Source organism: Culex quinquefasciatus, chromosome 3, assembly GCF_015732765.1.
Source record: "Culex quinquefasciatus strain JHB chromosome 3, VPISU_Cqui_1.0_pri_paternal, whole genome shotgun sequence".
NCBI lineage: Eukaryota > Metazoa > Arthropoda > Insecta > Diptera > Culicidae > Culex > Culex quinquefasciatus.
In genome coordinates, this window is record NC_051863.1 from 87,695,601 (window position 1) to 87,709,260 (window position 13,660).

Consider the following 13,660-nt stretch of genomic DNA (forward strand, 5'->3'; position numbering starts at 1 on the left):
GTCCACCGGTAACCGATTCCGGCGTGACCAGGTTGGGTCATAGGATATCGGTATGACCTCAGATAATCGTAATTTTCTATTTCATGAAGTTTGATATGTCGCATGATATGCTTCCCTGCATACTCCGGAAGTGTCCCCCAGTGGCCACCGGTAACCGGTTCCGGAGTGATCAGGTTGGGTCATAGGATATTGGCATGACCTCAGATGGTCATAATTTTCAATTTCATGAAGTTTGATACGTCGCATGGTAGGGTTCTTTGCATACTTCTGCAGTGTCCCCCAGTGGCCTCCGGTGACCGATTCCGGCGTGACCAGGTTTGTTTGTTTGTTTGTTTATTATATCTGGTAGCGTAAGGATTGCTCCTTTTAAAATTGCTACTTCCGGTGTAGATCGACGTGCATACAATAATTTGATAACCTAAATATAATGTTAATAATTTGTAGCACTAAAATTTTAAAAACTAGGGTCACTTTTAATAAATTTTCGCAGGTTTGTTCGGGACGACAACAAGTTTCTCAAAAACAGACAGGATCGGTAAGCGAATAGGTTTAACATCGGACATCCAACGAGGTTCTTTTGAAGGTGGCTCACGTGGTCGCGCCTCCGCAATCCGTAAACGTAGCGTACGCAGCAGTTCAGGGCCACGCGTAGTCGGTTGAACAGGCTCGACGAAAGACGGACAAAGAAAACGTCGGCGAACAGAAAGTGAGGCAGGACAAGGGCTTTGAACAGCTTCAGTTTTGTCGCCACGGGTGCAGTCGGTGTGCAGCTGTAGAGTGTGCGAAGGCCAGCATAGATTTTGCCACACTGCTGTGACACAAGACCGTCCCACTGCAGGTCGCTTTGAAAGATGAATCCTAGGTTGCTTGCACGCTCCGTCCATTGAATTTGCTCACCGTTCATTTCGATGCGCAGATCAGGAACCAGGGCAGCTCTACGGTTTGCGCTTTGAATGAAAAGGGCCTTGCTTTTAGCGGGATTTACGAGCAAACGATTTCGGTTCGACCAATCGGCAACATTCTGGAGGTCCTGATTTACCATTCTGATCAAATCACGCGCGCATGGACCAACACCACGGATGTAGAGCTGGACATCATCTGCATACAATCGGATTGCACAGTGTTTGAGGACGTTCGGTAGATCGTTGATGTGGCAACAGAACAATCGAGGACCGATTATTGATCCTTGCGGAACGCCCGATGTTGGCTCAGCACAATCTGAGCAGCGTTTATCACAGAACACTGTCTGCTTCCGTCTTCGAAGGTAGGAGTTCATTAGGTTCAAGGCAGTCGAAGAGAAGTTGAATTCGGTTTCCAGCTTGTCCAGTAGTTTGTTGTGGGGGATGGTATCGAAAGCTTTTGAGAAATCCAACAGGACCAGTACGCCAACACCACGCTTGTCGATTGTGGACGCCAAATCGTCATGGACGCGGAGCGCTGCAGTTTTGACGCTTTGGCCCTTCCGGAAACCTGCTTGATGTTCTGTTAGAAGATGGTTGTTGTCGATGTAGTTCGCCATTTGCTGATCGAGAAGCTTCTCAAATGCTTTGGACAACGAGCACAGAATGCTGATCGGCCGCAAGTTCGTCACGTCGTTCGAGTTCGATTTCTTCTTTATGAGGTGTACCGCCCTAACGCTTAGGCGTTGTCACGCACACTAACAAAATACTATGTAACGCACCGAACTGTTTTGCCTTAGCAATAAAAACCGAGCAGAAGCTCGATCACTTCTCTTTACACCTCGAACGGAACAAGTACTCTTTTCTTTACCCTACATCACGCCGAATCCTCGCAATACTTAGCCCTCACTCACTTATCAGTGACGACGAGGAGGATAATTTTTTTTGCATTTTTCGGGTGCGCGGAACTTGATTAAAAATCGAATTGCATTAGTTTCGCGGGTGCAGTTTGCAAAAAAAAAAAAAAAGACTTTGAACCGAACTTTCGGGTGAGCGGTTAAGTGTTCTACGGTTGCGGAATTTCTTGTTTCGGGTGACGCCGGAGCGGATTGGACGAGAGCTGCTTGAAGGTGCCGGATTTTTCGAAGACGCCGGTTGGAAACGCTCGACGTTTGGGTGTTTTCCCGGAGGAAGCGGCACGCGGCGATCAGGCGAGGTCCAGAACAAAGGCGGCACGGTGAGCATCAACTTCTGCGACGCCATTTTGTTGGAAGGCACGCGCGTCGTTCTTTTGTTTGGTGATTGCTGATTGGCAAGGTAAGGGCATCTGGGGCAAATTGGTTCCTTGTGCTTTTTCTTTTAAAATAAAATAAAATTCTTTTGGGTAGTATCACCAAAAGAATCCATGAGTGAATTTATGTGAAAATAATTAACAATTTAACCTTTGTAAGTGTTGCGTGTTCAAGAATTTCGGTTCTGATTAGAACAAAAGTTTAAAAAAATCTAAAATTAACATAAATTTCTTTATTTTATTGCAATTAGTGTGTGCTGGCGGGAGATCTTGGCACGAGTAATTCTTGTTTCCAAGTGTCTGGTTGGTTCCAACGTCACAGCCGGTCGGATCGTCCAGGTTGCTGTTTAAGGAGAAAATCTTCAATCGCGGCGGCGGCGGTGGCTGATTGTTCGCTGGAGGACGCTTGTGCTGTGCTGGGACGTACCGGGCACGTGGTAGCGGCCATTTTGCTGTGTGTGTGAGAGGCGTTGTAAGCAAATTTGCTGGCAAAGGCCGGAATAGCAGAGCGGTGAGTTTTTCAAGATTTTTTTTTACCCCTGAAACAAGACTAATTGGTCTTCATTGCTTTCTTTTTTTTATCTATTTATTCCATTAAATTGCATTTTGGGAAAAAAAGGGCAAAATGAGTATGGCTTCAAGCATTGAGCAATATCGCAAAGGCACGACCTTTGGCGATTGGGCTGATAGGCTGGATTACACCTTCAAAGCTAACAAAGTGGAGGGCGATCTTCAAAAATCTCATTTTATGAATCTTTGCGGGCCATACATTTATTCCCAATTGAAACTTCTCTTCAAGAAGGATGAATTAGATAAAGCTGATTATGCTACCATTGTGGCAAAACTCAAGCTTAAACTTGATCTTACTGAGCCTGACCTTGTACAACGGTTTCGGTTTAGTCAAAGGAATCAACAACCAGACGAAACCGCTGAGGAGTTTGTGCAAGCGGTCAAACTTCAGGCTGAGTTTTGTGGGTTTGAAAATTTCAAAGAAGTTGCAATCATTGACAGAGTTTTGGTTGGACTGAGTGATGCTGTATTGAAGGAAAATCTTCTGAAGGAGGAGAAGTTGGATTTGGCTAAATTGGACAAGTTCATCACTACATGGAACATTGCTAAACGCAATGTACATTCGCTTTTCAATCAAAATTCGTGCGCTAATTACAGCTACCCTCCTCCGGAGATGATTAACCAAGTGAGAAGACCAGTTCACGAGCGTTTGGGCCATCCCTACAATCAAAGACAACACACACGCACACAAAACAATGTCAATAGACAGGGTAATGGTTTCAATAGAACAAATGGATCGGGCAACAGATCGGGTTACAACAACTACAACAATCACAATCGCACACAAAATTCACAAAACACTCAGCGTACAGTTCGATTCCAAGGTGATAATCGTAACAACACACACAGAAACACAAACTACAGTAACAATATTGTCGCCGCGGCACTAAACCGAATTAAGCGAGTTTAACTCTCGCGACGATTTTCTGTCGCGAAATATCTGGCAAACTGTTTTGAATCAGTGTGTTAGCTTTTTTTGTTTTGATTGCTTGGTTTTGCTTGAGTCGTTGAAAAATATCGTGGAGTTCTACTTGGATTTAACAAAAATTGGGACAATTATGTTTAATTAGTGATTAAAATCTTATGTTCCGGAACATTAGAGGTTCAAACTAGCATCCGAATTGTTTTCGTTGGGTCATGTGATGATTTTGAGTTTGTTCCCAGCTTTAGGAGGAGACACAGAATATCAAAAGTTTTGGTCACAATCTAATCTTGGGCTGGGTTGCTATCTAGCCTCAACAAAATTACCGAGTGATCGTCAATCTGGTCCGTTAGTACCGTCACGAGTTGATCCGGTTGCTGATTTAGTGGGCTCATGAAAATATAAAATTTGGATTGACCTTTTGAAACCCGAACTCGCCTTAATCAGCCTTTTTAGGCTGTACTTCATGGAATTATACATCAAATTCACGCCCATAACATAACAGACTAAATGGTCGCAACAACTACAACAACTGGCCTAAGAGGGATTATTCGGAGATGGAATGTGATTACTGTGGGGAGTTAGGTCACATTAGGAGAAAGTGTTTCACACTGAAAAATCTGCAGCGAGATGCGGTGAATTTCATCGAGGCCGCGAGGCCAGGGACCAGTGCAGAAAAGGAGTTGTCGGATCTGATGGGACGCATGAGGACAGCAGATGGTCCTAGGGTGGAGACTTCGGACGATGAAAGCTACTCCGAGTGGAACCCAGGTAGTTTACAATGTATGTGTGTGGAGTCCATTAACAAAATAAGTGAACCTTGTTTGACAAATGTCATAATTGATAATGTTTTCGTCCAAATGGAGATTGATTGTGGATCAACGGTAACAGTGATGGGAAAAACTCAATATTTCAGACTTTTTGACAAACCTTTGAACAAATGTGATAAACAGCTTTTGGTAGTAAATGGAAATCAACTCAATATTGAGGGAGAGACAGATGTTTGTGTAAAACTGAATGGTTTCAAACATAAGTTGAAATTACTTGTATTAAATTCTGATTTCAAGTTCATTCCGCTTTTTGGCAGGAATTGGATGGATATTTTCTTCCCTCAATGGAGGCAATACTTTTCTAACAATGCGATGATTGATGAACAAATTAACAGTGTGAGTGCGCCAAAGGGTGATGAGTTGATTCAAGAGATTAAACGGGATTTTTCGGAGGTTTTTGTGAAAGATTTTTCTACTCCGATCAAGGGTTTTGAGGCTGAGTTGGTCTTGAAAAGTGAAGTTCCCATATTTAAGAAAGCGTATGACGTTCCCTACAGGTTAAGGGAGAAAGTTTTAACGTATTTGGATAGATTAGAGAAGGAAAATGTGATCAGTCCCATTGAAGCCAGTGATTGGGCATCTCCGGTGATAGTTGTCATGAAAAAGGATAATAAAATCAGACTTGTTATTGATTGTAAAGTGTCTATTAACAAAGTGTTAGTGGCGAATGCATATCCTTTGCCTGTTGCTAGTGATTTGTTTGCTAAATTGGCAAATTGCAAAGTTTTTTGTTCTTTAGATCTTGAGGGTGCATACACACAACTTGCGTTATCGGAGAGGTCCAAGAAATTCATGGTTATCAATACAATTAAGGGTTTATTTACCTACCATCGCTTACCACAGGGGGCTTCTCCTAGTGCGTCAATTTTCCAACACATTATGGATCAAATTTTGGGCGGAATTCCCAATGTGTTCTGTTATTTAGATGATGTTCTGATAGCAGGGCAAACTGTCGATGATTGTCGAGATAAGCTGATAATTGTTTTTAAAAGGCTTGCAAAGGCAAATATTAAGGTAAACTGGGAGAAATGCAAATTTTTTGTTACAGAATTGAAATATTTAGGGCACATTATTACGGACAAAGGTTTATTGACCTGCCCTGACAAAATTTCGACTGTTCAGAGAGCAAAAGTGCCTACAAATGTTAATGAACTAAGATCCTACTTGGGATTAATAAACTACTACAACAGATTTGTGCCAAATATGTCTGCAAAATTGCATTTTTTGTATAACTTGCTAAAGAAAAATACGAGGTTTATTTGGGATCGCGATTGCGACAAAGCCTTTCACGAAAGTAAACAAATGTTGCTTTCGGCAAATATTCTGGAATTTTACGATCCTAATAAGGAAATTGTAGTTGTTTCTGACGCATCAGGCTATGGCCTAGGAGGAGTAATTGCTCATGTGATCGATGGGGTTGAGAAGCCTATTTGTTTTACATCTTTTAGTTTAGATGACGCACAAAAGAAGTAACCTATTCTTCATTTGGAAGCTTTAGCTTTGGTTTGTACCATTAAGAAATTTCATAAATATTTATTTGGACAAGAGTTTATTGCTTACACTGATCACAAGCCATTGCTGGGAATTTTCGGCAAAGAAGGCAAAAATTCAATATTTGTAACCAGACTCCAACGTTATATTTTGGAACTTTCCATTTATAAATTTGAACTTCGGTACAGGCCGTCTGCTAAGATGGGAAATGCGGATTTTTGTTCGAGGTTTCCTCTAAGTCAGTCGGTGCCTGCCGAATTGGATCAAGATTTCGTTAGGAGCATTAACTTCAGTAAAGATTTCCCATTAGACTTTGTTTTGGTTGCCAAGGCGACAACTGACGATGTTTATTTACAACAAATTTCAAGCTATCTGCGTGATGGTTGGCCAGAAAAGGTGGACAAACGCTTTATGGACGTATTTGCAAATCAGAATGATTTGGAAGAGGTTGAAGGGTGCTTATTGTATCAAGACAGGGTGGTGATACCACGTGGAATGCAAAGCGGGATTTTAAAACTTTTACACGCCAATCACGCAGGGATAGTTAAAATGAAACAATTAGCACGTAGGCAAGTCTATTGGTTTGGAATCAACAAAGATATTGAAAAATATGTTTCAACATGCGATATTTGTGGTAGTATGGCAGTGGTGCCAAAAGTTCAAACTACGTCTAATTGGACGCCAACTACTAGGCCTTTTAGCCGAATTCACATTGATTTCTTCTATTTTTCTCGCCACACTTTTCTTCTGATTGTGGATTCACACACCAAGTGGCTTGAGGTAGAATGGATGAAACAAGGCACGGATTGTGCAAAAGTCTTGAAGAAATTGGTTGCTTATTTTGCAAGATTTGGTCTGCCAGACGTTTTGGTATCGGACAATGGTCCTCCATTTAATTCTTCTTACTTTGTGTCATTTCTTGAAAGGCAAGGAATTAAGGTGATGAAAAGTCCACCATACAATCCGCAGAGCAATGGCCAAGCGGAGAGGCTAGTTAGAACAACTAAAGACGTTTTAAAGAAGTTTTTGTTAGATCCGGAGTTGGACAACATTGATTTGGAAGACCAGATTAATCTATTTTTAATAAATTTTAGAAATAATACTTCGACGAGTTCAGGGCAATTTCCTTCAGAGAAAGTTTTCTCATACAAGCCAAAAACAATGTTAGATTTATTAAATCCTAAAAATCATTACAAAAATCATCTAGTCAGTAAAAAAACTCCTTGTGATGAGGTACAAGTACCTGAAATATCCAACAAAACGTCGAATGACGGGTTGGACGAACTGATTGCAGGAGATACTATTTGGTATAAAAATCACGACGTTAAATTACCAAATAAGTGGATTTTGGCTACGTACTTAAAGAAATTTTCTAAAAATATTTTCCAGATACAAATTGGAAACGCGGTGCTGATCGCGCAGCGCGGACCGCGACGTGAACGCCGGCACGAACATCCAAATTTGATGATGCCGCTCGCAACGCCGGTGATAAATGCGGCGGAAGACTACATGGATGTCGAGATGGGAGAAGATACAGAACTGATGCGGGGCACTGGATGCGGTGAGGGCCCGTTCCGAGGATTCTTGGAACCGGTTCAAACGAAGAGCAGAAGAAGAAAGCGGGATGCCGCTGTGGCGGAGTTGCCAGCGATCTGAACGATGAATTTGTTTATAACTAGTGCATAGCTTTTTCTGAACTCAAACTCCTACAATTTTCTTATTAAAATAACTTGTATTTCGAATACTTAATTGAATTGTTAAAATTACTTATTTCTATTAATTAAACACTGTAATAACAAACTGAAAAGCGGAGGACTGAGGTGTACCGCCCTAACGCTTAGGCGTTGTCACGCACACTAACAAAATACTATGTAACGCACCGAACTGTTTTGCCTTAGCAATAAAAACCGAGCAGAAGCTCGATCACTTCTCTTTACACCTCGAACGGAACAAGTACTCTTTTCTTTACCCTACATCACGCCGAAACCTCGCAATACTTAGCCCTCACTCACTTATCACTTTAGGGGCAGAACCTTAGCATGCTTCCAAAGGTTGGGAAAGGTAGATGTATTGATGAACAGGTTAAACATGTGGGTTATTTGTTGGATTACTAGTGGCAGCACGATTTTCAGAAACCTGATTGGCAAACCGTCCATCCCTACGGCGTTCGACTTCACTTCACAGATGGCGTTAACGACCTCCCAGTAGTGAACGTTGCGGAACGAGAAATTGTATTGAGATGGCAGTATTCTTGCGTGTTGATCGTTCCTAGTTTCAGCTGGTGTGAAGCTCGAGAGAAACATACGATTTACTTCATCCGGATCGTGGTCACATGGTTGAGATGATTTGTCTTTTCCAACTCCAAGGCTCTTCACGCGAGTCCAGAGCAGCTTTGATGGGATATTTGCGTCCAGGTAACCACCGAGAAACGTCTTTTCGCCCGTTCAATGACTGAGTTCGCACGATTTCGCAGCGTTTTGTACGTACGTCGCTTCAGGTCCTTTACGTCCGACGCAGCAGTTCGCCAATCTTTGTACGCCAGGTCTCGTTCTAGAATTGCTCGTTGAACATCAGCTGTAAACCATCTATTCGGTGCATTGCGCCGAGAGCTCGTCCGAAGCGGAAAACAGGTGTCGTGCACGATTTTGAGTCGCTCCGTGAAGAACTCCAAGGATTGGTTGGGGTCCAAGATTGCGTAGAAGTTTCTCCATGGAATACTGACCGTTGCGCACTTCAGGGCATCAGCATCAAAATGCACGTAGTCACGATAGGTGTTCACCGTGACAGGTTGCGTAGCGTCAAAGTCCAGAGATACGTAGATCAGGTCATGCTGCGACAATCCCGGAAAGTCGACTTGACCGAAACGTAGGATTTTGTCACTGTCGTTGGTCACTAACAGATCCAGTTGGGAGCATCCAGTATCGTGGTAATACGTCGGCTCGCAGCCGTAAGGAACGAGTGAAAAACTTTCGAATGCTGAGAGGAGCTGCGTACGCTTATTGCTCGCTTGAAGCAAGTCCGTGTTAAAATCGCCAACCAGAAAGACGGACTCGTAGCGCAGAGTGAGACTAGTCAGCTTTTCCTCGAGAAAAGATGCACAGTTATTGTCAGGAGGGTTGTAGACGACTACCAGCAGAACTTTGAGTCCGTTCAGACGAAATTCTAAGGCTAGACACTCGGTTTTATCGGCGGACTCGGGGGTTAGTTCGGTGTTGAAGATCTTAGTGCACGACATACTATCCCTGTAGTAAACAGCGATACCACCGCCTCGCTTGTACACCCTATCGTTACGCACGACGGAGTATCCTTGGACGCCGATGCTGCGGTTATTCCTTGAGGCAGTCAACCAAGACTCAGTAAAGCACGCGATGTCAACTTTGTGGCTCGACAGGGCAGCTCGAACTTCTTCCAACTTAGAGTTTTCCTCGCGCATAGACTTTGGGCATTCCCGTGGCAGATGTTGAGCTTACCAGGAGAAGAGCAGCATTTAGCACGGCTCCTGGGATGTTCGTGTTAGTGTGGTTGTGTGGGACAGGCATTATGTGTGTGTGTAAGGGGGTGTTTTAGAGAAGCAGCTTCAAAGGGCTTCTTAACGTCTAATTTCAAAAAGACAATTTTACAAGTTTCACAATAAAACATAAACATAACTTCAACATAACTTCAAAAGTGACGGTTTGACTACGGCTACACGTCATCCAGATCTTTCACAGACTGAACAGCGATCGGTGGGTCACCAACCCTGCGCTTTACGTGGACTATTCCTCCCTTGGTGAAAACGGATGTCAGCTTACCCACTTTTTCAGCAGGAGGGCCGCCTTTTTCACCTCACGAGCGCCAGCGTTCAGGTTCTCGTTGATAAACACACGTCGATCCGACGACATGCCGAGATGTCGCAGCTTAAGGTCCCGCCTACGCAGGTATGTACTGTAGAACCGGTCGCGTGTAGTTTTTAGAGCGAATTCCACGAGTAGAGGGCTAACGTCCCCGTTCTTCAATCCGTTCGCGTAAATTCGTCTGGTACTCGTCAGCAGTTCTTCACCTTCGCTGCATTCCAGCTGTCGACAGATCATCGCAAAAAGTGCGTCCGGGTCTTCGTCACTCACGAATGGCACACCTGAGATGATCAACTCCTTCTGATTCTCCAAGGCACCGATGTTCAGGTAGAGGTGATCAACACGATGGTTTATTTGGCCCAACGTAGCATCCTGGTTGACAAACTTGCCTTCGTATTCTGCTTTCAGTGTCGTGATGTCGCTTTGAAGAACGCTCACCTTGCCTTGAAGCTCCGATTTGATTGTGTCGATTTTACGGTTGAAGTCGGTGCGAAAAGTCTCAAGCATCAACTTCATCTCGGTGAACTGCATCATCAGCATCCTCACAGCAATATCCAACGTCATCGAATTATCCCCAATTCTTCCATCGATTGACGATTGACAGCCCTGGACGTACGACGACTGCAGGAATTGCTTGTTGTTTTTGTCGTCGACAGTAGTTGTGTTCGTGGCCATCGTGCAGTAGTATGCACTACAAAAACAGCAAAAGTGTGCGTGACGGCGTTCAGCGGTGCGGCTTGTTTGCGATGGCGGTGGTAGATCCAGCTCAGCGGGGCAAATTTCGATTTGTTTTATTTGGTCCAGATGACGACGAATTCCACGGGTTTCGTACGGGTACTTCGGTTTTCGCGGGTGGGATTTCGGGAACGGTAAGTTTGAATTACATCACAATTGAAGTTTGTTTACTCCGCGCTACTCACAACACATCTTGCTCGTCACTGTTGTTTACGTTTTTTGGTAGGGTTCTTTGCATACTTCTGCAGTGTCCCCCAGTGGCCTCCGGTGACCGATTCCGGCGTGACCAGGTTGGGTCATAGGATATTGGCATGACCTTAGATGGTCATAATTTTCTATTTCATGACGTTTGATATGTCGCATGATATGCTTCCTTGCATACTCCGGAATTGTCCCCCAGTGGCCACCGGTAATCGGTTCCGGAGTGACCAGGTTGGGTCAGAGGATATCGGCATGACCTCAGATGGTCATAATCTTCAATTTCATGAAGTTTGATATGTCGCATGATATGCTTGCCTGCATACTCCGGAAGTGTCCCCCACTGGCCACCGGTAACCGCCCAAGTAACCAAACAGCACTAAAACAAGTCAGTGTTCAGCACTACAAGCGCTTTACCAGCTGCGGATTATTGCTAACAAGTTTAGACATCTGCACTAAAAGCGCTTTTACAGCTGATTTGCGATCGGTTTTGGACTTTATATTTCTGATTTCCAGCTAGCCTCTACTGTTGTTGATCCAACCCTGCACAAAACGTCAAAAAAAAATTGAGAGTAGCAAAAATGTGGCTCTCTCGGCTCTCTCTATTTCCCCTCCCCATCTTCTCTGATCTATTTTTGGTTTGTTTACTACCACGTTACCGACTCAGCTGTCCGCGTGTGGGGAAGAGCCGATTTTTGGCGTGAAAGGTAGATGTTGGAGATGGGATGCCTTGATGCTTGAGCTTGCCGCCGATGTGTTGAATTTTCAGCGCCTTTATCCATTCGCCCAATTTGGAGTTGGCTTACCGCAGCTGTTTTTAAACCTACCAATGCTTGTACTTTACATGATACCTAAAATAACTCTGTGGTATATGCTCCGTCAGACTCTGCTGGGGCAGGATCCTCCATTATCATCAGTACCCCAGTACCCACGGCGAATTCTGAAGATTCTTTAGGCACCGAAGAGGCCCGAAAAATATCAACCTTTAGGCCAACCTACATTTTTTAAAAGAAGCGATTCTCTTTCATAATAATCGCAACATTAGTCCTCATTTTGTTTATTCAGCTCTTACGAAAAATTTCGATAAGGACTGAAAAAAATCGACTGCACCTGCTAAAGCATGAAATCACGGTGAATCTCAGCCACCAACTGACAGCGGAAATTTTCTCCGCAGGTTTGTGATGGTTGTTCTAGTTGAAGGGATGAGCGAGTAAGAAATGTGTTTATTTTCGTTTGCTTCATTCTCTCTCTTTCACACCTCTTCTGTGTTGCCAGTTAATGGGAAAAAAATCCAGCAGTGTTGCTAGGAGCAGCATTAATTCAGCTGCATTTCAGCAAAGCCTAAAGCAATTGTTTAAGAGCTGATTTGTTTTGATCTTAGCTGTTTTATGACTAACTAGCTGGTGAATGCTGATGAACAGCTAATTTATGATTTATATTAATGCTGGATGGTTACTTGGGCGGTTCCGGCGTGACCAGGGTGAGTCAGAGGATATCGGCAAGACCTCAGATGGTCATAATTTTCAATTTCATGACGTTTGATATGTCGCATGATATGCTTTCCTGCATACTCCGGAAGTGTCCCCCACTGGCCACCGGTAACCGGTTCCAGCATGACCAGGTTGAGTCAGAGGATATCGGCATGACCTCAGATGGTCATAATTTTCAATTTCATGAAGTTTGATATGCAACAAGACGGGTTTCTAGCAGTACCATTATTGGAACCGTTTTGGCGGTACCCTGGAACCGGTTCCGGATTGGCCACAGTCGGCCGGAACGATCCCAAACAGTCAGGGGTAGTATGTAGTGTTCGGTTGTAGCAGGTTCCCGGAGGCCACAGTGCCCAAAACCGGTTCTGCCAGTCGGAATCGCAAAGTAGACATTCTAACGTTTCATTTGCGGCCATGACATCCAAAATCGGTCAAGATTCCGAATTTTGGCAGCCAAAAACATTTCTGGGTCATATAGACCCGAGTACCATAAGTGTATGTACGAAACGAAGACCATGGCCAGGTTAAGCTGGAAAAATAAATTTATTGGAGCGGTGACAGTTTGAAAACGAAGGAAAACAAGTGACAGTTCTGAACTGTCATTATCCACACTGAACAAAATTTCGTTCCAAACATCGTGCAGGTAAATAATATTTACGATATTTACCAAATATTTACGGAAGTTAATCCAATGCGCTACGGATCAACCATGTGCCCAACCCCGTGTGTACAGTCATCCCTCATATTCGGAACAGTTTACAGATCGGCCAATGTTCAAAAAATCATAGCAAATCGATAATTGAACTTAATGATTCGCTTTTACCTTTTCTTGCGATCTTTCGAATGCTGTTTCGAAAAACTGAAAATTTTAACTTTTATATCAAGTTTTTGAAGAAAAACGTTGACCCTTGAAATCCACTAATTCGAAACACTTTTTTCTTACGGATGTAAACAAACTTTGATTCTCTCCATGAGTACATAATTTTTACAAAATAATGACTTCACGAGCTGAACCCAACGAAATTCAAGAGTTATGTTTTATGAATGATCTGATAACTTTTTTGTGAAAATATCAGTTAAATTCAGGTACCGTCAGTGGGGGTGACATTGGGTCTGGGGGGTGAGATCGAGTCAAAGTGATAATATTACGGATTCTGTGAAAAGGGTTGCGTAGGGGACATCTTAAGATGACTTCGCTGAAAAAATCTCGTTCCTAGAACAAATCCTGTTATTTTGGCAGCTGTCTAAAGTTGAGGTACGTTTTTGGCCAAAAATGATTTCTCGAAATATCATTTTTCTAATATTTTTGTTGGAATTGCTCGAAAACTACCCAAATGTTTGAAAATCTCCACTTCAAACATTGTAGCATGTCAATACGATTCCCTCGAACAAGAAATACTG

The 13,660-nt window shown here is 43.3% G+C and overlaps 1 protein-coding gene across 5 annotated transcripts in view; it reads left to right on the plus strand.

Moving 5' to 3' along the window:
• Positions 1-13,660, plus strand: part of LOC119770455 (nose resistant to fluoxetine protein 6) — a 241,576-nt gene that overhangs the window by 40,906 nt on the left and 187,010 nt on the right. The window contains exons 1-2 of one of the 5 annotated variants that reach the window (XM_038265409.1): positions 4,187-4,453; positions 7,393-7,953. The exons of 3 other annotated variants lie outside the window; for them this stretch is intronic. In XM_038265409.1, coding sequence (XP_038121337.1) covers positions 4,400-4,453; positions 7,393-7,659 — 321 coding nt within the window. In that variant the 5' untranslated portion in view covers positions 4,187-4,399 and the 3' untranslated portion in view covers positions 7,660-7,953. Of the gene's footprint in view, positions 1-4,186; positions 4,454-7,392; positions 7,954-13,660 lie in introns of those variants that run through there. One more of the 5 variants, XM_038265410.1, reaches the window with a different exon arrangement.